This window comes from Manacus candei, unplaced genomic scaffold (assembly GCF_025592945.1).
Source record: "Manacus candei isolate 608988 ecotype Guabito, Panama unplaced genomic scaffold, ASM2559294v1 h1tg000017l, whole genome shotgun sequence".
Lineage (NCBI taxonomy): Eukaryota > Metazoa > Chordata > Aves > Passeriformes > Pipridae > Manacus > Manacus candei.
In genome coordinates this window covers 20,380,835-20,404,703 of record NW_026138065.1, presented here as the reverse complement: position 1 = coordinate 20,404,703, position 23,869 = coordinate 20,380,835, and the positions used below count along the sequence as shown (strand labels likewise).

Genomic DNA, 23,869 nt, shown 5'->3' with positions numbered 1-23,869 from the left:
GCCTCGGAGGACACCTGTTCCACATTGCCTGAGGTAAAGCTCTTGACCAAAGGAAATTCTGTACATTGGTGTAAGCAGAGCTGAAATAGATAATCCAAAGCAACTTCCCACAGTTCTCTTCTGGATGACAACAGCAGCACAAGATGAGAAGCACAGGGGACTGAGAGCATGTGTCCACAGTATGGGGGTGACAACCAATGGGCCACATCCCTGTACAAAGAGTCAGGCCAAGCCTGCAGAGCCAGGGCATAGGGAAGCCAAGTTGCTGTGGCTGTCTGGGAGCTGACTGCCACAGGCTGCTGTCTGGTGTGACAAGCTGAGTATTGGTCTTGTTAGGGTGAAGTTTACAAGGTTGTTACTGTGATTCCCCTTAAGCAGTGAACTGACCAATAAGCACTGCCTGAACAATAGCTTGGCTTCTGAATGGGCTTCCCATTCTGTCTGCCCATCACGTCCATTTGATGACTTCACGTGCCACAAGACAGGTATGAAATGTCAAGCAGAAAAGAGACCTCTGTTAAGGCTTTGGACAAACAGCTTGTGAACGCTTCTGTTACGTGCGAGAAAGAGTTCTGGCATTTGCCTGGTTGCTCTGTCTGCAAATCTCCCACATGCCTTCCCCAGAGCTGCTGGGAAAGATGCAAAAGTCTGATTTGTCAGTTTGGTTCAATCACATTATAGATTTACCTTTTATTCTAAAATAATTATTTATAAGTGTCACCCCAGGGGAGGGCTGCAAGTGCTGAATACTAGCATCTGTCTGAAATGTGATTTCAGGCCTGTCTTTGAATGACAACCTTCTGAAAAATAATAAGAACTAAAATGTTTTCTTTCTGAAAGGAGAAGCTGTTATTGTCGAAGGACTTCAAACCTTGGTTATTAACTTACTAGGTGTGGGTCTTGGGTATAGGGAAATGATCTACTGAGCAGGGAATCCCCTGCAGTGCTGCATCTCAACGCAAGAAATGTTGTGCATGCTTTTTCTTGATGATGAAACATTAACAATTACTTCCATGCTGGCGAAGAAAAAAAATAGCCGTGTAAGTATTTGTGGACAGATGGGTCATGAGTCAGCTCTTAGGCTTTTATCTTCCTGAAGTGCCCCACTGCTTCAGGCACAGCGTTGGTGGGTCATCCTAGAAGCCCTGCAGAAGTTCTATCTGGTTTCCCAGTGAGTCTGTTGTTTCAGTGTTCTGCTAACCGCCTCGGGCAGAAGAAAATAAAAATAAAAATTAAAAAACTTAAAAAGTAATATTTTGTGCAGTCTGGGGAGAGCTGACAGAATTATCATAACTGCTTTTCCGACCTAGCTCCTTCTTGTGTTAGCAGAAGTGTGTGTTGTAGGAAAGACTCATCTCCCCGTCACTACGCAGAATTACAGACCTCCTGGTAGAGAGAAATGTTCCAGCAAACCCCACAAAACCCCTCTCACGCGTGAGCCGTGCTGCTCGCCCCCCACCCGGCCCCTCACGGCGGCTCTGCCCGGACTACGCTTCCCAACAGCCCTGGCGCGGGGCGGGACGCAACCGGGAGGCGGGAAGCAGCCGGGGGATGGGCGGGGGGTCCCGGCGCCTGCGTGGCCCTGCCCGGCCGGGGCGGCTCGGCTCGGCTCGGATTGGCTTGTTCCGTCCTGTCCCGGGCGCGGTGTCGCTGCCCGGCCCCGTGCGGTGCCGCCGGGTGCCGCCCGGCCCCCGCGGCAGCCGCTCCTGCTGATGCCATGCTAAAGACAGAGGTGTCCGCATCCTACCAGGAGGTACGGGGGGCCGGGGCAGGGCTGGCGGGCGGTGCGTCCCGGCTGGCCGGTGGTGCCGGACCCAGGGCTCGCCGCTTGCCCCGCGGTGACACCCGGCGCTGTCGCCGTGGGCTCGCTCGGCTCCGGGCTGCGGCTCCGCCGGGTACCCGCGGCGTCGGGGGGCACCTGCGCTCTCCGGAAAGGAACGGGGGGTTTGGGTGCGCGTAATCCCGTGTTTCATCTCTGAACGCGGTTCGAATGATGGGCAGCGGTTGTGTTCAGGGCATGAGGTAGGTACAGCTGGCCGGTGGGTTCTGTAGCCGGGGTTCGGTAACAAGGGGATGGTCTGTCGGGTGTGAGAAGCGGCTTTGGTACCAGAGCTCCCGCGCCCGAAACTGAAGGCCTCTTTATCACCCTGCCAAGACCCCGAGGCAGAGCCTGGTTTGCATATCAATATACAGGCTCAGCAACCGGAATTCCTTGCTCCTTCCTATCTCTTCTGTTAGAGATACAAGCTATTTGTGCCAAGTTCAGCAGCGGTAGAGAGTTACAGCAGAGCACTTTTCTTTTGCCTGCAAGATACAAACAAGTGTGGATATTTTCCTTCCTCTGCACGTGACGGGTATTTTGGAGCTCAGTTTTAATACGTTCTAATTTAGTTTAGTGCCGTCTGTTTAGTTTCACCTTCTGGTTTTTGTGCCAGGCTAGAAAGCATTGGAAGGTGATGAATCAGCGGACCAGCAAAAGGCCTGTGTGACCAAGTTCTGCTTTTATTTAAGAGATTTTTATCCAATAGGAAGATTTATCAGGATGAACTTGAGTTGTGTGCTTGTACATAGGCGATGCACTTGGGAGAGTTAGAGAGAGTTAATGCATGCACTGATGCCTGAAGTATGGACTGGACTATGCATGTTATGTGTATCAGCCACCACTGAAACTGGTCCATACATTTGGGATTGTCCCAAACTCTATGGCACAAGTCTAGATGGTATGTGTCTAAGTGCAGCACCTGTGATTCCATCCCTTCTCCAGTGCCTGCAGCAGTCTTTGGTACTTCTACCTCAAGCAGGGATGCTCAAATGTCTGGAATTGCCTTTTCTGACCTTCCCTTTATCTAGTACTTTTCTGTGTGCAGATCTGAAAAGGAACTGCTGGGACATGGGCAAGCTTCCTCAGTTGTTTCACACTCAGCTGTATGTACTGAGCCCAGAGGAATGCTGAACAAAGTCTGTTTCATGCTCTTCCTGCCCTTGACATCCCATCCTATCTCTGAATCCTATTGCAAGCTTAACTGCCCTGCAATTTATGTTCCTTCTGCATTAGCACCATGCTTCACCTCTTTATCAAAAATACAGTGTAGGAAGAGCTGGCCTGTGAGGGTGAACACAGCTGCTGTGCTCCAGGTTCACTGTTGGCAGAATCTCCAAATCCAAGACAAGTGACAACTGTGAACAAACCAGAATCAGCTGTCACACAGTAATGCTGTGCTGGCTCCCCAGTCATTAGGAGAGTGTGTCTGTGACTTGTTGGGTTTGTAGGTCTGTGCTGCAGTGCCCTGTAGACACAGTGTGCTGTGTGCCCTACGCTCTGAACGCAGGGGCTGAGCCACGGACAGTGTGAGGCTCTTGGTCACCTCAATGGCTGTATGCAGCTTCACCTCTTGTCAGTTCAGGTGTTCAGGATCTGTGGTAAAATATAGTTGGTTTTAGGGAAGGGGTCTTACACATCAACCTACTCACTGCACCTGAAGCAATGTTAGTACTCCTGCTTTTGACTGGCTGTCCTTACTGGCTGTCCTCTGGTTTTGTGCGTGAAAACATTATGAAACTGTGTCTGCTTTATCAACCAAGATAAGAAAACATAGTTGCATATTGTTTGGATTTTTTGTTTTGTTGCTAAGGGATAATGAAAGTCTATGTTTTCTGAGCTTATCACAGAATCATTTAGGTTGGAAAAGACCTCTAAGATCATCTTTTTTCTACTTGTTAAAAAGATTGCTGTAGGTTCTCTTGAGAGGATAGGAAATGTTGCATATTGTGGTGTTGTTTAAACTTGTGTTGGGATCTCTTTGCTGTTAGGAATAGAATTCACTTACCCTCTAAATAACCTCAGTCAATGAGGTGCCTGTACCCAGGGAATCAGAGAGGTATGGGAGTCACCTGAGAAACTGCGGTGACTTGGTAACTTACATTAATTTTTTGGCTCTGGTATAAGGAATTAGTATAATTGGAACTGGCTTCTTAGTTTATTTAGCTTAATCAGTACAAGAGGTTCAGTGAGTACTCTTCTTGTGTCAGAATGGCTTATTTTGGGTCAGGTAAACAAATAGAACTGGCATGTTTCTACAGAAAGGAGCAATGTATTAATTTTCCCTTATTTTATGAAGATAATTGAAAAAAATATCTTCAGTTGGACCCTGGTAAGTCTCCTGCAAATGAGCTGAGTTTAGCCTGTTAGATACCTGTTCACACCATGCCACAGGAAATCATGCTTTATTTATGTTCTAAGCATTTAAAAACAACTGGGTAACTGCTTTCATCTGGCTTTGCATGGTGGAAATGAATACAGAAACACAGCAGGAGGTGATGGAGACTTTACGTCAGAGTTTGAAGATGTAAAATGAGTGGACTGTTTCCTAATAGGTGCTGATGATTTGGTAATGATATAATGATGATTTCAATACTGAATTAAAGTTAGGTGAAATAAAAGCACTTCTTTATGGATACATGCGTGTTACTGTTGAATAAGTTAGGGGTGTAAAGTTTATAGCATTCAGTATGGCTGCTGCATTAACTGTGCCCCCATTTTCTTTGACATAGGAACAAAGTTAATCTCCCTTACCCAATTAGATAGGTGATGCTGAATGTTTAGCTTGGACAGTTACTATGCAACACATGACGTGCTGCAAGCTTGTGTACCAGTTTGCCTTGCTCTAAATCTGTATGTCAGTCCCTGCCAGAAAAGAAATTTGGAAAACACACAGGAGATTATCTATCTATCTATCTATCTATCTATCTATCTATCTATCTATCTATCTATCTATCTATCTATCTATCTATCTAATGTATAAAAACTGTTTTTCTTCACAATCTCACGTGATGCATATCTGATGTGACAAGCTTCTGACTCTGACGCAAGTGTCTTGGCAGTTTGGGCCCAGAGCTCTGAATAGCTAAGCAAGAAAACATCTGGTCTCTGTTGCTGTTTCAGAAACACCGTAAGACTAATTAGTTGCATAACCACTAATATATAATAATCTGTAGAGTGAAATCAAATAAGTACCAGAAATATAGGGATGTTTGACTGTTGTCTCATAATGACCTACCTATGTGGCTGAGACTGCATTTGACTGACTTGCCTTAACAACTGTCAAAATGTGTCTCGAGCTTTTTGCACCTCTTTATTAAGAAGTGGTAATGCTCTGTTTGCTGGTATGTGCTGTGGTTTGTATATGCCTGAAAATACATTCTTCAGTGACAGAACGAAGTTCCTGCTTACATCAGAGGACATTGTCCTAATTGGAGGTTTAAACTGGGTTGGAGCTGCCAGGGAAATAATTACTTGGATCTTGAAAGAAAAGGTGGTGTTATTGTTGAAGCAGCAGGGTAGAAGTAGGTTAAATTTAATGTGGTGTCTTTCTCTTTTTGCAGTGTGCAAATCACTTAATTTTTAGCTTTAGGTTTTAGCTGTAAATGTCACTCTTGTCTGGTGAACAAGTGGAAGAGATGCTGGGTGCTCTTGGTCTGGGGGCATGTTTTTGTGTGTTTGGTTAGTTGGAGCCTCTTTTATTTGTACCGTAGAAATTCCAGCAATTGCAAGTTGAGAGCATGTTTGGAAATTGAACCACTCTTTTAACTACACAGCTGAGTGAAGATGTGGAGCGAGTATCTGAAAACCCAACAGATGAGAGAGAAGGAGAGATGGAAGTTCATGAAGACGCCAGCTCTGTTATTTTACCAGGTGAGAACTGTTGACCCAGAAATTATTGATTCTTGGTGCCTGATAAACTACTGCGATGTGTGGCTTTGGTTATTTTGATTTTGTTATTTTACTGCACTTCTGAAAACAAACAAAACACTGAATTATTAATTTTTTGTGAATCAGTAGTGATAGAAAGCCAAGGAGGTTTTCCAAGGACTGATGTGAGAATATTTCTTTGTGATGAACTGTGCTCAACCAAAGAAGATGCAGCACATCTGGCTCTGAGGTAGCTTAGTATGTCATCTTCCTTTGTGTTGTGTCTGACCTCAGTTGCAGTATCTGTGGTGGCAGTGGGTTGCAAGCAAAGTCTGTGCCAGCTTTATGTGAGCAAGATGCAATATTGAACAGATGTGCTTTTAAACAGATTTTTAGTAAGACTATTTGGGCCTGCTTTTGGAGGGTGTTAAATGGGCTTATTGCAGGTGTAGGCATTAAGGTAAGCCAACCTGAAAGGAGTATGGCCTCAATGTCTTGCAGCCATTCAAGACATATTTGTTTCAATAGTGCAGTTTTATGCATATTAATGTCCTAATTAATTAGCTGTGGCTGCCATCTCCTAACATGTAACTTGGAGACGTGTGTGTGACCACAGACCTTTGTAAGAGGTTATGTGTGCAATAGGATTTACTAAAAGGCTCATGTTTGCTGTGGGAAGGAGCAAACACCAAACTGTGCCATTGGAGTTGAAGAGCAGCATGTGGGACAGCCTCAGAGGGCCTGACTCATTAAATTACGCCACACAGCACAGTCAGCATGAAGTATGGCTGCTTATCTCCTTTCTTATGTTGGGTTTTAATGCTCCTTTTTTGTGTTCAGCTATATCTCACTCACGATCAAAGCGTGATGTGTAACTCAAGAGTACACGAGGTTTTTCCTTAGAAGTATTTCCAAAAGAAATGGCAAATGCACAGAGTATGGGGAAAGCAGTGTCTGTGTGAGAGTGAGACTGGTCTGAAGATCTTCAGAGAATAAGGTTTGAAGGCAAGGAGACTATAAGAGAATTGGCTCAGACTTTTTTTAACTGTAATTGGGAGAATCCTTTTTTGAAATTTTATGTAGAATGCACAAGGAGTTATGAACTGGAGGGTAACAAATATCTAGTGACTTCTACCGTGGTGGAGATGCAATGCAGAGAGCTGGGCAAGAGCATTAGAGTATTAAATCATTCTGCCAATGCATATGCTGAGTGTGTAAGAATCACCTCAGACTGGGAGGCGGGGAAGGGAGTTGTTTTTTCCAGAGGCAAAGATTGACCATCAACAGACTTTTTCTTATGAACTTTGAACTTTGTTTCTGAGTTGTTCTTGAAAGTAGACCTTGTTTCCTGACTGTAGTATCCTTAAGCTGAGTGCCACATTCTGACCTGTGAGAAAGAGGTACAATCTTAGGATGCTTATATCTCATGCTTGAGAAGGAAGCATCTGTTTGACTAATCATCAAAACCAGCAATAACTGTGGCTTTTTATGTGAAACTGAGTTTGAGGCTTACTTTCCTCTCTAGTGATTGATCTTTAAATGAAAACTGAGTAAATTCAGCCCAAATATCTGTATTTTAAAGTCCTAATCCATAATCTGTTTGGTTTTAGATGGTGAACTGGGTACCACTGCCCCTTCTTTGCGTTTCAGCAAGACCTGCTTAAAGAATGTTTTTTCAGTAATTCTCCTCTTTATGTATCTGCTGCTCATGGCTGTAGCTGTGTTCCTTGTCTACCAAACCATCAGTGACTTCAGGGAGAAGCTCAAGCACCCAGTGATGTCTGTCACTTACAAGGAAGTGTCCTTGTATGATGCACCCGGTAAGAACTGTAGCAAACAAAAGGGGTTAAGTTGTTGTGCACATTTTTCTTGGATTGTTTAAAATCTTTGGTGTTGATTCTTCAGGGCCCAGATTGCATATAATACTTTAACCCAGGTCTTTCACTTCCTCTTTTTTTAAATCTGTGTTGTGTTGACTTTGCACAGAAATGTTGACATCGTAGGGGAGATTGTGGGAGCTTTTGTGCCAATAACATGAATGACAGAAGCTGTGATGCATTATGCAACATTTGATAGATAAGAAGTGTTTTTAGGCTCCAGAATGAGTCCTCTTTTAGAGAAAGAAGATAATTCCTTTTGGAAGTATCCCCAGAACAGCATTGTTTAAACAGGGTAGCATGTAGGATGTTTGTCAGGGAATTCAGTGATGCAGTGGACAGTGAGGTGCCATTCACAGTAAAGAAGGTGAATTTCTCAAACCAACCACAATGCCACTTTCCACTTCCATCCTGTGTTGTTTACAAGTTCATATTGCATCAGTAGGCAATGAAAATGTGATGTGACTGCAGGGAACAATGTTGGCATAAAAATGTAGCATGGCAGCAGAAACTGCGTTGCAGTTTGCAAGAGGAATTACTCTACATTTTTGAAAAGTGAGTTGTATCCTTATTATTTTTTAAAATTATCCATCAGCCATTCATAAATAGAGCTGGGGTATCAAGTGCAGCTCAGTCAGTCATTGGTCAGTTTCCAATTTAGCAATGGCACTGCAGTGTTATTAATTACAAATAACCACTCCAGTAATTGTGGCTGAGAGTGTTTCAAAGTTGTCGCCATATTCCTGTAGTTGTTTTTCTGTATAGTCAGTTAGGCTTAGCTCTGTAAGTAGGTCTTTGTGTTTGGACCATATGGAATTGACTGTAAGCTCAAGCTTTCCCTCCTTTTTATTTTTTCCACATGAGCTTTTCATACAGCAACAGGAAAAAATTTCATTTAAAGAAGCAGAGCAACATACATATAAATCCAAAAGTACTGTTGGGCATCCCTGCTAGATCAGAGAACCTAAATTAATATAGTCCTTTAGTTTATTGCTCTGTTAAAGTGATGAGATGGCAAGTTGCAAACACAGAGCTCTGAAGAAAGGGATAAAGCATTTATAGACTGATACATGCTGACTGCTTTGACATGTCACATTTTGATGGGCACATCATTTCAGTTGTGAGAGCTAATTATATCTAATAAATAATACTTTTTTTTTAGTTGGTCTAGATTATCTTCCAGCAAGCTTGTCTACAATAATAAATGTGGCATATGTGGTGTAACAGAATTTTGAGGTTTGGGTCTTGTATTTTGCTAGCCTTCTAAAGCTGAGGTGGCTGAAGTTCCAGTGAATGTTGTTGGACTGAAATGGGAGGTTTACAATACATAAGAGTTTCCATCCAGGTGAAGTAGTAGCCTGCCTACCCAGTGGTATAAATAATAAAGATGGCAACAGTTAGTGCTTATTTGATGTCTTTGGTTTTTATCATGACATCATATCCAGTGAAGAGAAGACATCAGATGTTCTGAAAAGGATCTTTTCAGTTTTATAAGATCAGCCAGCAATCTTTGATGTGTCATGTATAGTTCATACATTATTTCCAATTAAAATTTGATTGTGTCAAATGCCAATGTCTGAAAACATGGACAAACTGAAGCACTACCTGTCCATTTGACTTCAGTAGTCTCCTAACTTATTTTACGGATTCATTTGGGGTGAAAGGGACTGATGTATTAACTGCTGGTTTATGGAAAGACTAGGGAAATTTAGTAGCTTCTGTGAACTGTGAGTTATTGTAACAGAATATGAACACTGATTTTTTTGTCAATGCATGGTAGGGGTTCTGTCCTGATGCAGCCGGTGCTTTTGACCTGCTCCAGAAAAATGCAGAAGTGCATAGTTTAATTTGATTGTTTTGTTGGATCTTGAGGATAGCTCAGTATCCTGTCAGATTAAATTCCAGAATGAAAATCTATGTACTTGGGAAGGAAATCAGTGCTCTCCAATGTTTTTCTCCCAAAACAGGTATTGCCTTTTACCCAGGGAAGGCTCGGCTGCTTAGCTGCAAACATCATTACTACGATCACATTCCTCCTCTGATAAATCCAGGTCAGCCAGGACACATTGAATGCACCACTCAGAGAATCAACTACACAGATCCTTTCACTAATCAAACTATGGTAATAATAATATAATAGAACAAAGCTTATTCAGTATGGGTTTTCTACTCGTAATTGTATTTGAAAGTAAAAAATATTTACTATGTGCTATAAAAAAAAATCCTTTCTTCCAGGTTTTTTTCCAAGCCATCTGTCCTTTTGTTTTCAGAAATGTAAAAGACCTCAGTCACTGTGTATATGTGTTTTGGAAGATCAGCTGTTGTGTGGGTGTGTGCAGCACAGAAACTTGAATGGGATAAAATATGTCATTTTTCACAACAAAATTCTTGCTTCATTCTTGTCCTAAATGAACTGGGAAGCATTCTTCTTGGTGTTGTAAATCTGGCTTTGATTGAAAGCCGTAGCAGTTATTCCATTAAAGCAAGATAGCTAATCTCTTTTTGTATGTTTGCTGGGATTTACATACTATAATTGTCACACTTGGAAGAATCTTAAATAACCACCAAACATTTCACTGAAGTGCTGTGAGCCAGCAAGAAGGGTGTACTGGGTGATTGTCTTAAATTGCCCTTAAAAATGCAGGGAATCTAGCTGCTATATAAAGAAATGGTAAAAAACCACAAATGACCATATTAATACTTTAGATAAAGTGATTGCTCAGATTGTTTTTAAGGAAACTAAACATGAACAAATAAACTATTTAGGTACCCATTTGGTCATCTTTGTTCCTCTTCATGTTTTGCTTCTCATCTAGTCACCATTTATTTTTGGGAAGCAGCTCCTTAGTACGTTGAAAGTAATAGTCTAGGTGCAAGTCTAATTTAATTTCTGCTCCTATATGCTCTTTTTGCATGTTTTAACAAACTAAGAAGATGCAATTTTATGCTGTTGTAGATTCATTTAGAAACTTGCTGATCCAGTAGACTCTAGTCTTGCAGTGGACTAGAGAGGCACTGAGGCAGAGACCTCTGATGTTCTCCACATCAGACTCCAGATTAACTTTTTTCATGTCAAGAGCAAAGTTCCAAGACTTTAATACTCAAAACAGTTTTGATTGTCCTCCTGCAGAATGCAGGGCCTTGACTGCTAATTCCATGTGAACCCAAAGGATGGTGACAGAATGAAAGCTGGTTTCTTAGAAAAACACTAAATCTTGATACTAAAAGGATGAATTCAATTGGCATTCTTGTCAGATATTTTAATAGATGTGTACTTAGTAGCAGCCAAGAAACTCTCAATGTGTATTAGTTTTTTATACAGTATTAGTGCCAGTTGACAAATTCTTGAACAGGAAATGAGGATTCCTTTGCCACTCACCATCTCTGTTTGCTTACAGAAGTATGCTTTGGTTGTTCAAGGCCCTCGTGATGTGAAGAAAAAGGAACTGGTGTTTTTGCAGTTTCATTTAAATGAAACAGACCAAGATTTTAGTGCCATTGACTACCTTCTGTTTTCTTCTTTCCAAGAGTTTGTCAACAGGTATGTAAAGTAATGAGCTGTAACTGCACTGAACTTGCTACCATAATACTTGGGAAAGCAAGCTTTTTTAGAAACAATCAGACAGGCTTTTATGTTTTTTTTTTTAATGTTTGGGTTATGCTGATGCTCTTTCATATCTTTGTTTGCTGATCTTACTTTTTAGAAAATGCACTGAGAACTTTTTCAGTGACAAAACGTGCTCTCAGCTGTGCTCAAATCATTTGTTGCTGCAATTTCTGGAAGTTTGAAGTTTGTGCTGGCTTACTGCTGTCTGCTGCTGTGGGTGATCAGGAAGTGTGCTGTCCTGGGTAGTGTGTCAGGAAGTGCAGAGAGAACACCAATGTTTCTGTACCATTTGGGTTTTTTAAAAGCAGTTACTGTGAAGATCAGATCCCTAGATTGATTTGTTGTGATTTCATTGAAAGATTAACTGTATTTTGTTGTCTTACTGGCTTTATGTAGGATTCTATAGAATGATTAATATATGGGGTTTTCAAAATTGCTTCATATTTGTTCAACATTGGTACCATTAAAGTGACTGATTACCTTATTCTAATTTTAATAAGAGTGGAATTAATCTTGAACTTTCTTCAAAACCCCACTCTTTTTCCCCTATGACAATAAATTTCATACTTAACTGTTTAAGTTTTGCTTTAAGTTTAACAGTTCAAGTTCTGTTCTTCTCTCCATGATCCAGATTAAAAGCTAGACAAGAGATATTAGTCATATTGACATCTGATAGAAAGCCCTATTTTGGTAATACCTGCTCAATGAAAAAGGGACAGGGGATAAAGGACATATGCAGAATCAAATTGGGTGAAGGAAGGGAAGAGAAATAACAGATTTTATTGTAGCAACACATTCTCAGAGGTTTGAACTTATCATAATGGTGCTCTCAGATACAGCAGAGACTGGAAGTGTTCAGTTGCAGTATCTCTGGGTGGCCAAAGGCCAGTTATCTGAATTTCCTTTTTACACAGCTTTTCTACTTCAGTGAAGGAGAGATTTTAAACCACTAAGTACTTTCTGTAACTACACTAAAACACCTCATAAAATGCTAATGTTCCGGGTATTTTAGGCATTGATATTTTAGGGTGAGAAAATACCAGTTAGAAGCAGTGATGTAGAAGGTGCTACTTGTTCCTTGCGTGCTGGTTTTTCCCATTTTTTGTGGCTTGTGCTGCGTTTAGAAACACGTACAGTGGGACCAGTTCCAGCAAGGTGCTCGGGTGCTGCTACACTGCCAGACAGCGGCACTGTCTGAGACCACCCCTGGTGTTGCATGTGGCTCTTTGCAGAATGAGCCAGCTTACGAGGCACAGCTCAGCCTCTGCTTAACCGGGTCTTGGAAGCCACGTTTCTGTGCTCGTTGTATCGACTTGCAGATAAGCCATTCTAAAGAGCTGTTTCTTCCCAAGTTAAAACACACATGCCCCACTTACACTGGCAGTATTTCTGCAGCTGTGCGTGCCACGTGTCGTGCACGTGCAGGTTGGGTGTGCAGAACAACAGTGTGCTTGTTGCAAAGGTCTGAGCTTCAAGGCTGTGCTTGTGCCAGAGTAGGTGAGTCGGTTAAGAATCATCTGTAAGATGCCTGGGAGAAACCTGGATCGCAGCCTTCTGCTTCCAGGTTTGCCAGGTCAGACCGGTTATATGGCAGATTGGTCCATGAAAAGACGGGGAAGTGTCACTTTGTTCCTAGAGAAGCTGCCTTGTCCCTGTGTTGGAAGGCACCAGAACGGAGGCCAGGGGAGTGAAGGCTGGGTTATGTTTGGAGAAAAGTGAAAAGAGGATGGGGATATCTGTTTGGGGATGCATCCTTTGTGCTTGTTTGAGGCAGGTAATAGGAATGGGAGTTAAAACTGGTTTTGAACTAACCCAGGTTAATGGTAAAATTGGCAAAGGCATGTAGGCCTTAGTAGTAAATGATCTGCATGTCTAGATGAAATATAGGAAGAGAGCCAGTTGTAGACAGGAGGCCAGTAGTGTTGTCTCTTTTACAGCATGCTTCAAACCTTAATATGGATTGTATGGCTTGTCTTGCTCAGTATTGTGTTTGTTGTCCTTCTGTCCCGGGGCGTGAACTGGACAGGCTCAGGGCAGGTTGGAAGTTTGTTTCTCCTGACTGTGAAGTGCATGTGAAACTGCACTGCATATGCAGAGTGCACTCGTTCTGTCCAACTTTCAGTAGAAGAGAAAATAGAAATGATTTCTGCTTCATCAGCAGATGCTAAATTTAGTTGATGGGAAGTCTGGGCTAAGATATCTCTAGAAACTGTTGTGTGTCCTTCCATAGAGCCTCTAAAACTTCAGTTAGTGGCCTTTGTCAACTACTTGTCCTGACAAAGTGTCTCACTTACTGGTTATGAGAGCACAGTATTAGCACTGTGTCCAGCAGTTCATGTACAGTGTTATCAGAGATGCTAAAACTCACTAGATATCATCATTACCGTTACAGCTTTTTGCCATGGCTGCAAACAGCTTGTGTTGGGCTAGGCAGGGAGACTGATGTGAAACATATAGGGTATTCCATCATCTCAAATCATGATCCAAACCCCCCTTGAAACTGGTGAGAAGAGGCCTGCTGTATCTGCACCACAGTTTCTGTGTAGGCAATATTATGTGCAGCTCATTTTTGCCTTAAATAGCAATAATTATATCAGTAAAGGCTGCTGAAAGCATCAACCACAAGCTGTAATAAAAATGGCATCTAGAGACTTGTATCTTTAAGGGTTTTTTTGTGGCATAGCAAGTGGTGAGGACTCAAGCAAGGTCCAGTTGTTTCTGTCGAGGGTTTTATTCTCCGCAGCTCTTGTGTTAAAATCGGATCACAAACTACATGAAACTGGCACTGCTCTCAAGTTTTGTTCTGGTCTCCACAGAACACTGCTGCACTGTGTGCTGTTGTTAGCCTCTGAGTTGGAGGGATACTGCTGCTGACTTCTTTTCTTCTTTTTTTTTAATGCAGTGGCAGCTGCTGTCTCTGCCATATTAATTGGAGGGAAGGAAATAATGAAACCCTTGCAAATTACCCAAAAAGTGTGGCTAAAAATACAAATTCCTTTCCTGAACTATCATTAGTATAATATATGGGTTTTAGAAGAAAATCCTCTGAACATACTAATGACAAAACTATTGTTAGTGTAGCATGTAAAATAACTCATGGTCCTGTGAAATGATGGATACCAGTCGGAACAGATCAGCGATTATTAAAGGGTCTAAACAGAGCTCCATGTTCATGTCTCTGATCTGAATTGCTGCAAGCAGAGAAACAAATTATAACAGAAGTGTCAAAACATTGGGAACCACACCAGCTGACCCTTTATTAGATCCCATGGCTGTCTGAGAGTTTTCTGGTCTGGATAAATGCAAAAGCAGTAAACACAAATTGGGTTTGAACCATCTGTGGTTTTGGCTCTTGCTGTTGCATTGGAATCTGATGGTGGGATGTCCTAAAAACTGCCTCTGGCTCACGTGGGTTGGTCCATAGAGACTGGTGTTAGAAGGATCCACTGCAGCACTTACGGAATTAGGTCAGTGACTCCCACAGTTGGGACAAACACAATCTCTCATGGTCTGGCCTTGACTGCTCTGGGCAATGGGCTTCCCTGTTTAGTAGGTTGAACAGTCAGAGAGCACTAGCTGAGAGGAGACCAGGGCTTTGTAGTTCACCCAAGTGAGACGGTGGCCTCTTGCAGTTCTCTTTCTCTGCTGTGATGTAGCAATTTTTGCATGGTCTTGAGGCACCATTAATATCCTGGGAGAGCCTGGTGCAGATTATTCTAGGAACCTTACCATACTTCTGAAGGACAGTGTAATAGGAAGAAGAACTTACTGAAAAACAACAACAAAAAAAGAAAGAAAAACTCTCCAACCAACAACAAAAAAAGGCGCATCTTTTGTAGGCTGTCTGTCTTTGGGGTGAAGAGGGAATTAAAAGAAACTGCCTGGAGAACTGTTCTTCAACTTCAAATCGCTTGCCTGCCTTGTGTTCGTTTAGCTGTGTGTGGTTTTAAAGCTGCATTATTTGCCCTCTGCCATAATTTATGCAAAGTTTCTGCCTCTGCTCTACTCCTGCCACCCCCCCCTTTTTGCTTTCCCCCCCACACTCTGTGGCAGTGGTCTGAATTATGGGCAGATGCAAGGAGATGCCTTCTCATATTATTAATCCTTCTTTTTCAAGCCTACAATTACTGTTGAGGACAAAGTATACTACTGCTGTCTGCCTACCATGTAAGTTGTGGCTGTAACGTTCAGCTCTGTGTCATAACTTCCTGCCTCAATTTTCCATGTTGGTTTGGAAAGCTTTTCTAGGATGCTGTATTTAGTCTGACATTAGGCATATGACTGGCTGGCAGAGTGCTAATTAAGTATGTTCCTCTTGAGGGGCAAAGCACTCCAGTGCTCTTCTGTTCTGTCCCATCAGCTGCTGCTGTACCCACATCCAGAAGGGGGAAGAAGTCGTTGTCGGATTAGGTGTCCCTGTGTCCCTGGTTTGTATGGTGAGGAGCAGTCAGGCTTTGTCCTTATGTTCTGCCCACATCTTTCTTGTGGGTGTTAGAGAGGTGCACTGCCATCCTCTTGGGGTCACTAAACAAGCACCTAATGTCACAAATAAAGATATTCTTAACTTGCTAAAAACCCCTTGGAATAGCATCTGTCTTGATGGGTAGCAAAGAGCGTTAGTTTTCCTTTCCAGGAACGGTTCTCCTTTCTATGTGTGTGTGCAATGGAGTTCCATGTGTGAGCCATTGCCTGAAGCCCTGATGGGAGCAATGGCTTTGGTGGGTTTTGCCTTCCTATGAGCATGTGCATATTCACCTATTAAGCCTGAGCAGGAGGCATAGTACAGAGGAGCCCGTGGTGTGATATTCTTTTTATCAGTGCATGCTTTTCCTGCCTTTTGGACAAGGCCACCTTGGTTTCTAGGAAGAAAAGGAGCCCTGATTTTGAAAACTAAGAAAAAAAGACAGGAAAAGTCCTGAACCAGCACTGACTGGATTTGCCCAAGTCTTCCTGATTGGACTGTTGTCTGGGGCAAGAGGTTGCTTCTTCAGCTCTGCTTCTCTTCTTTACTTCTTTGCATCTTTCTCCTGAAAGACCAAAACACCTTAGTCTCTCAGCGGACCTGGTCATGCACACCCTCTGCCATACAAGAAAAGTACACTCTTTCCCTTCACTAGGAAGAAGGAAGTTTGGGTCAAAACCCTCTATCTTGTTTTAAGGATCAACATACCCTGAACATCTCTCTGCAAACTGAATCTATCGTTAGTAAAAATAGGCAGCATAGGCTTTAATGATTCATGACTCATCACAGTGGTTTACCCCTTCTTCTCAAATGAAACCTTGTTGGAAAAGCAGCTGCAGGGCTAGGCTTATTTCATAGTGATGACATGAAAGTGGCTAAAATCACAGTAGGTAAATAATAGGAGATGGAAGGAGCTCCATGTAAATAGCATGGTTAATTCACTGTGTCCTGTGCAGCTGGTAGAGAAGAGATGGAGACCAGATATATCTCTTTACTTGCAGCATGAGGGGTATTAGAAGCCTTTAAATGGCTTACAGTCACAGTATTAAAAAATATCCTCAAACAAACAAACCAAAAAACATACAAAGCAATCCTGCTGTTCTGGGGGTTACAAATATCTGTGATTGCATAATATTGGGGAAACAGCCATGTTGTTGCAGATGGGAGCCTTACACCAAAGGTGTAGTGTTTCCAAAATAATAGGAATATACTGAATGCCAATTTCAAAGCATTTTAAGTATGTCTGCATTGCAACTGGTTTATTTGGCAACCAGTTTACTTGCATCCCAGAAATGAGGTGAAGCAGCCTGCCCTGCCTCTAGGCTCTTCCTTCTGTCTCTTGCTTCTTAACATGGTGACGAGTTGTTTCCTGAGGTCCTGGCTCTGCTCCTTTCTGTCCCAGAGATGACAGATGAGCAGAACTAAACTCCCCTATGAGGCAGAACAATTCCCCAGGGCAGGCAGAACTCCAGGGTCACAGGGCACCAGGTAAGTCTTCTGCGGTTAAAGATGTGTTACCATTAATGAAAACATGACTACACACAATGTTTTAGATATGTTGAATTTAGCAGGTGAAAGATAAAAGGAATTGTGACCATTTTTTGAAGTGCCTGTAGGTCTGACATTCTCCTGCCTACAGTGCTTAGAGGGTGGTCAGTAAAATAATGGTCTTTTTCCTTTAGTCCAGAAAAAGAAAAATTCATGAAGGACTGTGAGAGTTCATACTCCAGCTGGAAGTTTTCTGGAGGCTTTCGAACTTGGGTCAAGATGTCCTTGGTCAAAACAAAAGAAGAAGATGGTAGTGAGACTGTTGAATTCAAACAAGAGGTAAAAAAAAAAAAAAGGAAAGAAATAGTGTTTGGGGATCTCTTAGTTTATTAAGAATTAGTTACTGCCATAGTTTTAAATGATAACTGGCCAACAGAACTAATTCCTGGGGCAAGTAGCAATATGAGTTGGAAGGGGGGGGGCATGTTGGTTGGATTTTGTTTAATTGCATCCACTGTGCCACTTGCTACTGCACAGCTTTGGCTGTACAGTTACTCATGTTCTTTCTTAACATGGAGTGGTTCTCTAAAAGTGTAAATGTCTCTTTGTGTTCAGCTGTTGGTTTGGCCTAGTGACACATCTCAGGAAAACATCTAATAGGCAAGCCAGAAATTCAGGCCTCAAATGTGTTATACATGACCCCTGTAGTCTGAGGTAAGGGTCCAAAGAGACTGACATAGAAATATTAACACAGCTACCTTTAGTTCAAGGTGGAGAACAACTGCCAAAAGAATTGTCTAAATAATAGGTAGTATTGGAAAGAGGTATTGTTTAGGTTACCATAGGGGCTGATGTTAGGATGAAGAGGTAAACATAAGCCTTGTTTCCTTTGTGGCATTCTCATGTCTGCTTTTTGTTTGGGTTTGGAATTTTTAGCTGTTGAGTGTCCTTAGAGACACGGAGTGACTTAACTTTGCATCATTTAAAACTAGAAAATATCCAGGTGGAAGATGCAAACTTATCTAGAGAGGAAATGAGTTTGACTTTCATTCCTGTTCTGTTCACACTAATGGACAGGAAAATAATTGTGTTTTGAGTTTGTTTTGCTCCCAGTGTTGGTTGAAAAGGAAGTGTCTCATCAGTGCCGAGCAGTGAGGATTTTAAAAGCAGTCCTTCCCAGAAGGGTCTCTTCCAGAGACTACACTTTCACTTAGTCCATGGTATGCTTGGAAAGAGTATTTTGTGGAGAGCAAAATGAAGGAGAGTCTTCAGTTCTTCTGTCTTTAGTTCTCAGAGTTACACGACATAGCCTTAAGGGAAGAGCAGAGCTGTGACTGTGAAGTGGGTGCCCTCCCACTCGACTGGAAGAGGACAGGAGGCAAATCCCAGAGTCATGCAAGTCCCAAACTGATGCCTTAGTTTGGAGGACAGGAAAGAATGCATCAGTCAGCTGCTGCCATGTAAGCACTGACAGCAGTTGTCTGTCAGTCCTTCATCTCCTACAGCTCTGTATCACTCGCCATTTGGTGCTTACCAAGTATAGGATTTTTGAAAGTCCTCCTTTGGATGCCCAAGTCTAACATATCTCAAAGTGAAAACAAAAGGCTGACTCAAAGTCAGGGAAAAAAACCAGCTTTTTGTGACCATAAAAATCTGTTTAGTTCAGCAGTTACAGACTCTGATCATCAGGGTAGATGAATGCTGTGTTGGGGGTTTTTTGTTTGTTTTGTGGGTTCGTTTGTTTGTTTTTAATAAAACCTAGGAACTAGGAATCAGATCCCTATTAATAAAACAGCTGAAGTTGAAACAGCTCAGACATAAATTGCACTTGCTTTGTTTGACAGTACAACATCTGCTCAAGTTGCATGAGGAAGTCCATTAGCCTTTCAAATCTAAAACTGGGAGCTGGCGTACCAGAAAGATGGATACAAATACTAGGTCAAATAGCACAGTCAGTCACCCTGCTAACTAGCCCAGTAGTCATTAATCTGAATTTTCTTCCTTCTCATTGCCTTCATTTAGTTTTGTGTACTGTTTGTTTTCCAGTGTGCAGTTTTCTTAGATGAGTGTAGTTGGGGTGCTGGTACCCTGCAATAAGGAAATGAGCTGTAGAAATATGGGGTAAGTCTGCAGCAAAGGTGTTTGACCAGAAAACAGGAGGTGGTGAAGCTCCCATATGCTCTGAATGGAGACACATGGTGTTCTAGCTCCTGCTTCTACTTGTTTGCAGCCTAAAATCTGGTCAGGGCAGGGTCTATGGAGAAGACTAATAGAAACCTTGAGGTATTTGTAAAGAAACTGTGCCGTGGTAAATGGAAGGCTTTTGTAGCAGGTCATCCCTCATACAATGGAAAAGCTTGTAAGCAGGTGAAGATAGCAGTCTGTTTAGGGAACTTCCAGCTCAGCCTTCCTCTACCTGGAAAAAACAGGTTCATAAAATGTGGGAAAGGCAGGTTCTTCCATGATCTGTCTCATCTTCCTATTTACAGCCCTGAAATGAAGTTACAGTACTGCTGGATTCATTACTTCCAGTACAGAATTAAACAACTGTAGGACGAGCAGCAGTACTCCCTCGTGCACACACAAGATGTAAACACTCCTTTGGGGGCTGGAGAAGGGAGAAGTCTCTCCATCACTGTGCTTTCCTGTGAGGCCACTGTCTGGCTCTTGAGTGGTTTGTACTGTCCCCTAGGACACAGGTGCAGTTAGTTACTGCCTGTGTACAAACCTCGTGTAGTTCCCCTCTGGGCTGGGGGTGGGTGTTACAATACAAAGGTTTTTCTGGGGCCTGATGTTCTTAATACTTTCCTGACTGTGGTTCTCAAGACTATGGTGCATGTGGCTGTAACATAGTCTGGTATCCTAACCCAGTTCCCTGTTGGAATTGTGCTACAGCTCCATTCCAACTAACAGCTGGTCACTGTTAGTTTCAAGTGGTAACCTAGTTAATGGGCAGTACTGGGAAGCATAGTTTTGGTTCTTAACATCTGGGCTTTTCTCCCCTTCCATTTTCATTCTGCACTTGCTGGAATCTTATACTTTATTCTACAACTGATTTTTCAAAAAGGAGTCTTCCTGCCACCACAGTGTAGTTCTCTGGTAAATAAAACTAAATTAGCATTCATTCATGAGAACTCTCCAAATGTTGTATTACTTCAAGTAAATGAATTTTGTAAATTATTCCCCTCCCCTTGAAAGGCAATTAAAAAATGGTATGTAGTGTGATACTGAGTGAGCAATTAAAAAATGGTATGTAGTGTGATACTGAGTGAGCAATTAAAAAATGGTATGCAGTGTGATACTGAGTGAGCAATTAAAAAATGGTATGTAGTGTGATACTGAGTGAGAAATAGGAAAATAAAATGAACATGAGACAGACAGAGGAAACTGCCGTTTCCCTGTTTTGGGAACTCATTGTTCCAGGTAGAGAAAGGCTGAATTGGAAGTCCCAAAATAGTCTGCTATTTTTACCTTCTTGCAGGCCTTTTCTGTTGCACAAAAGACTCATTTTCCCACTGAAGAAAGTAACCTGCACCTTTTTTTTCTCCTCTCCCCAGACTAGCGTGGTTAACTATATTGACCAGAGAACTAAACCAAGAAGTGACCAGCTGTTTTTTGTGGTATTTGAGTGGAAAGATCCTTTCATACAGACTGTTCAGGATGTGAGTAACACCCTACTCCCCATGTGAATTGCTGTCTCATGGTTTGTGTGTACTTGCACTTACCTCTGTTGTCTCACTCCATGCAGAAATGCAGAGGAAGAGTGAGGTTACTTCTGAAATTTCAGGCTAGGCTCTTCCTTATATCCAGTAAATGCATAGTCTGTGGAGGTCAGGACCATCTGATGCCTTCCCTTGGGTTGTTGACACTCAGCATTCTGCTTGCAGGTAGAGGTACACGTAGCTAAGAAAAGCAGCCTATGTTCTAGCAAAGCGTAGTTTCAGGTCAAGATGGAACTTTTTGCTTAAATAAGTGTGCTTGGGTAAACTGATTTAATGATTCTTTTTTTTTTTATTAATTGACAAACAAAAAACCTAGGCTTAAATAATAAAAATAGCCTAGTGTATTTTTTATCATTAGAATAAAATTTGGTACTGTTATTTAAATGTACAAAAAGTACTCTAAAAATCAGCTAAATATGCTGGAGCCAGAGGTGTAGGATGTGCCAGACATGATGTGCCTACACCATGATCAATCCCTGGAGCGCTTCAAAGATGAATGCTGCAGGTACGTGTGCTGTAAGCATTTGATCCAGTTTTCCTAGTGTTCTAGGGGAGAAGGGCAGATACATTTGCCCTTCCCAGAAGAATGTAGAGTGGCAAAAGTGTGCAGTGAATCTGTTCTACATTTTGCATTTAAAATTACCCTACTTGACAACCGAGGTCCAGCAGCAAAATGCACAGTGTTCTTGTGTTCCTGCCCAAAACCAGTGTGAATGCAGACTGTGTGGGACAGGAGTTGGGAGCTGGTCCTTTGCACTCCTCCTGTCCTGTCCATAGTGGACCCTGGAACCTCCTTGGCCTTGAGAGCCAGGTCATATTCCCAGACCTCTCATTCTTCCCTGCCAAGTAGGGTTCACACCTTTGCCACCTTCCAACTGAAAGCTGCCCTTGATCCAGTGGGTTGGGAGTATTCATTTCCTGGTGCTGAAGAGGCCATAGTTCACAAGCACTGGCAGCTTTCAGGAAAATTAACAAATATGGAAAGCCTGTATAAGACCTGGCTTAGGGGGATGACCTACTGACACTGCTGGCTGGCCCAGAAGTGTATCCTGCCTGTTCATTGCTGCCTAAGCCTAGCTCTGCCTGCTTCATCAGGGACCCTAGAAGTCATTCTTGTGTCTAGAGGTGCAAGAATTCCAAACTATAAATAAACTTAACTGTTCTTGAACAAACATAGTAAAAAATACAAAGTACTTGCTGTAGATCAAAAGCTGGTTTAGCATTCTAATGGCAGCTGCTTTTCCTACCTTTGTCTTCTGGAAGATCTTCTTCCATGTGACTGCTTCTTTTTATAAATATTTAAATGATACAGTAGAGTTTAATCTATAATTTTAAAATTAGCAGTTTAACTGTACCCCTAAAGTTTTAAAACAATTCAATATCCTAAAACAGTGTAAAAGGAATTTAGCAGCAAGTATACTGTGTTTTATTCCTCCTGGAAGGAATCAGAAAACCACAGTATGGAGAGAAGGCACTACAGGCAATCTTTGCAGCATAAAGGAATATGCTGCAGAACACTTCGTTTAGGAAAATGGAACTGTTTGTTGTTTAATAGGTGTAATGTATGATGAATTGGATGAGGGGACTAGTATTTTTCATCTCTTTCAGATTATCACAGCAAATCCCTGGAACATGATTGCTCTTCTTTGTGGTATCTTTTTGGCTCTGTTTAAGGCCGCAGACTTTGCTAAGTTAAGTGTTAAGTGGATGATCAAAATCCGAAAACGACATCTGAAGAGGAGTCGTCAAGTAATGAACCATATAAGCTGAGACTAAGGCTGCTTTTTAACTGTTCATAGCAGGAGGGATAGAAAATAACTGGAATAAACTTCAATCAACAATTAAAGCTGAAAACCAGGTATGTTTTCTACCAGAAAGATGATGGCTGGAGGAACAGCTGAGTGAACTGGCCTTCGAACTTCAGAAAGGAGCTAACTCTAGGACAGGTCTAACAAACTCATGCTTTTCTATTCCCAATTTAACAAGTTTACCTCAATGTATGGGGGAGCCAGGGGGAAAGAAGAGAAGTCACCAATGTTCAGAAATTCAACACTGTAGAAAATGGTGAAAAAGTGGACAGAGTTTGAGCACTTCTCAAACAGACCATTTAACTTCTGCATGAGCTGTGAGCTGCACCTGCTACCACAGCACAGTCACTGCCCTGACTGTGCTTAGAAGAAGGTAAAGTACTCTAAAAGCAGCCTGGCCTCCCTTCTCCAAAGTATGTCTTAAAACAAAACACACTGGAATTCTATTACATGTCATTTTTGATTTAAAGTATAGTGACTTTAATATTAAAAAAATGTTTCAAATAAGATACTGTGTACCTTCTTTGAAAATACCTGTTCTCACATTCAGCTGGAGCTTAACAGGAGGCAGTCCAGGCAGAAGTGTTACTGCACAATAAGGTAAAAAACAAAAAAGCTATTCCTGATCAGTCCACCTCAAAGGAAAGTCAAGCAACGTGATAAACTGGGGGGCTTAGCTGATGGTCCATTTCAAAGTCTTTCTCAGGCTGTTGCTTATCCCTCTTTCCCCACCAGTCTTGCTAAGGAAGTGAAAAATAGTCTTTCATCAGCAGGGCATTGAAATGTGATTCTCTTTTATAAGGGGAATGACTGCTAACTAACTGTGCTGGGGTGGTGGTGTCTTTTTCTTCCTTATAAGTCCTGTGTTAGTTGAGATACCAGACTTGGACTTGTGGAGTCTACAGGGCAGCAGGGCACCAGTGTGCTTGCTCTGAAGGCTTTGTTGCAAGAATGCCAAATCATATTTTGCTTCTTCCTTCCTCTCCTAACAGTATTAATAGAGGAATAAGTAAGTATATCAAAAGTACCCCCTCAGCTTTTTTCCTTTCTTTTTTGGCTTCTTTGTTCTTTTGGAACAAAATTTACTACTTTCAGATGATTCCCCGAGCAAATCAAGGCACTGCATTGACCAAACACAGCCTTAAACAAGGGAGCAACAACTCACTGTAGTAAGATAAACAAAACAGCAGAACTGGCTGTCTGGGAGAAAAATGTT

At 42.1% G+C, this 23,869-nt stretch overlaps 1 protein-coding gene across 2 annotated transcripts; it reads left to right on the top strand.

The window, feature by feature from the left end:
* Positions 1 to 1,550: 1,550 nt before the first annotated feature.
* On the top strand, positions 1,551 to 23,162 carry PACC1 (proton activated chloride channel 1). 2 transcript variants are annotated; one of them, XM_051783742.1, is made up of 8 exons: positions 1,551 to 1,753; positions 5,596 to 5,692; positions 7,300 to 7,509; positions 9,534 to 9,688; positions 10,965 to 11,107; positions 17,318 to 17,462; positions 20,681 to 20,785; positions 22,454 to 23,162. In XM_051783742.1, the coding sequence occupies exons 1-8, from the start codon at positions 1,718 to 1,720 to the stop codon at positions 22,613 to 22,615; spliced, it is 1,053 nt and encodes a 350-aa protein (XP_051639702.1). In that variant the 5' UTR covers positions 1,551 to 1,717; the 3' UTR covers positions 22,616 to 23,162. The 2 variants fall into 2 exon arrangements, with proteins under 2 accessions (XP_051639702.1, XP_051639703.1); XM_051783743.1 differs by having other exon boundaries at positions 1,554 to 1,753; positions 5,533 to 5,692.
* The last annotated feature ends 707 nt before the right edge of the window (positions 23,163 to 23,869 follow it).

Coding starts and splice junctions, on each gene's coding strand:
- PACC1 (XM_051783742.1), top strand. CDS start 1,718: ATGCTAAAGACAGAGGTGTCCGCATCCTACCAGGAG. Junction 1,754..5,595: donor TGTCCGCATCCTACCAGGAG/GTACGGGGGGCC, acceptor TTAACTACACAG/CTGAGTGAAGATGTGGAGCG. Junction 11,108..17,317: donor TTCCAAGAGTTTGTCAACAG/GTATGTAAAGTA, acceptor TTTTTCCTTTAG/TCCAGAAAAAGAAAAATTCA.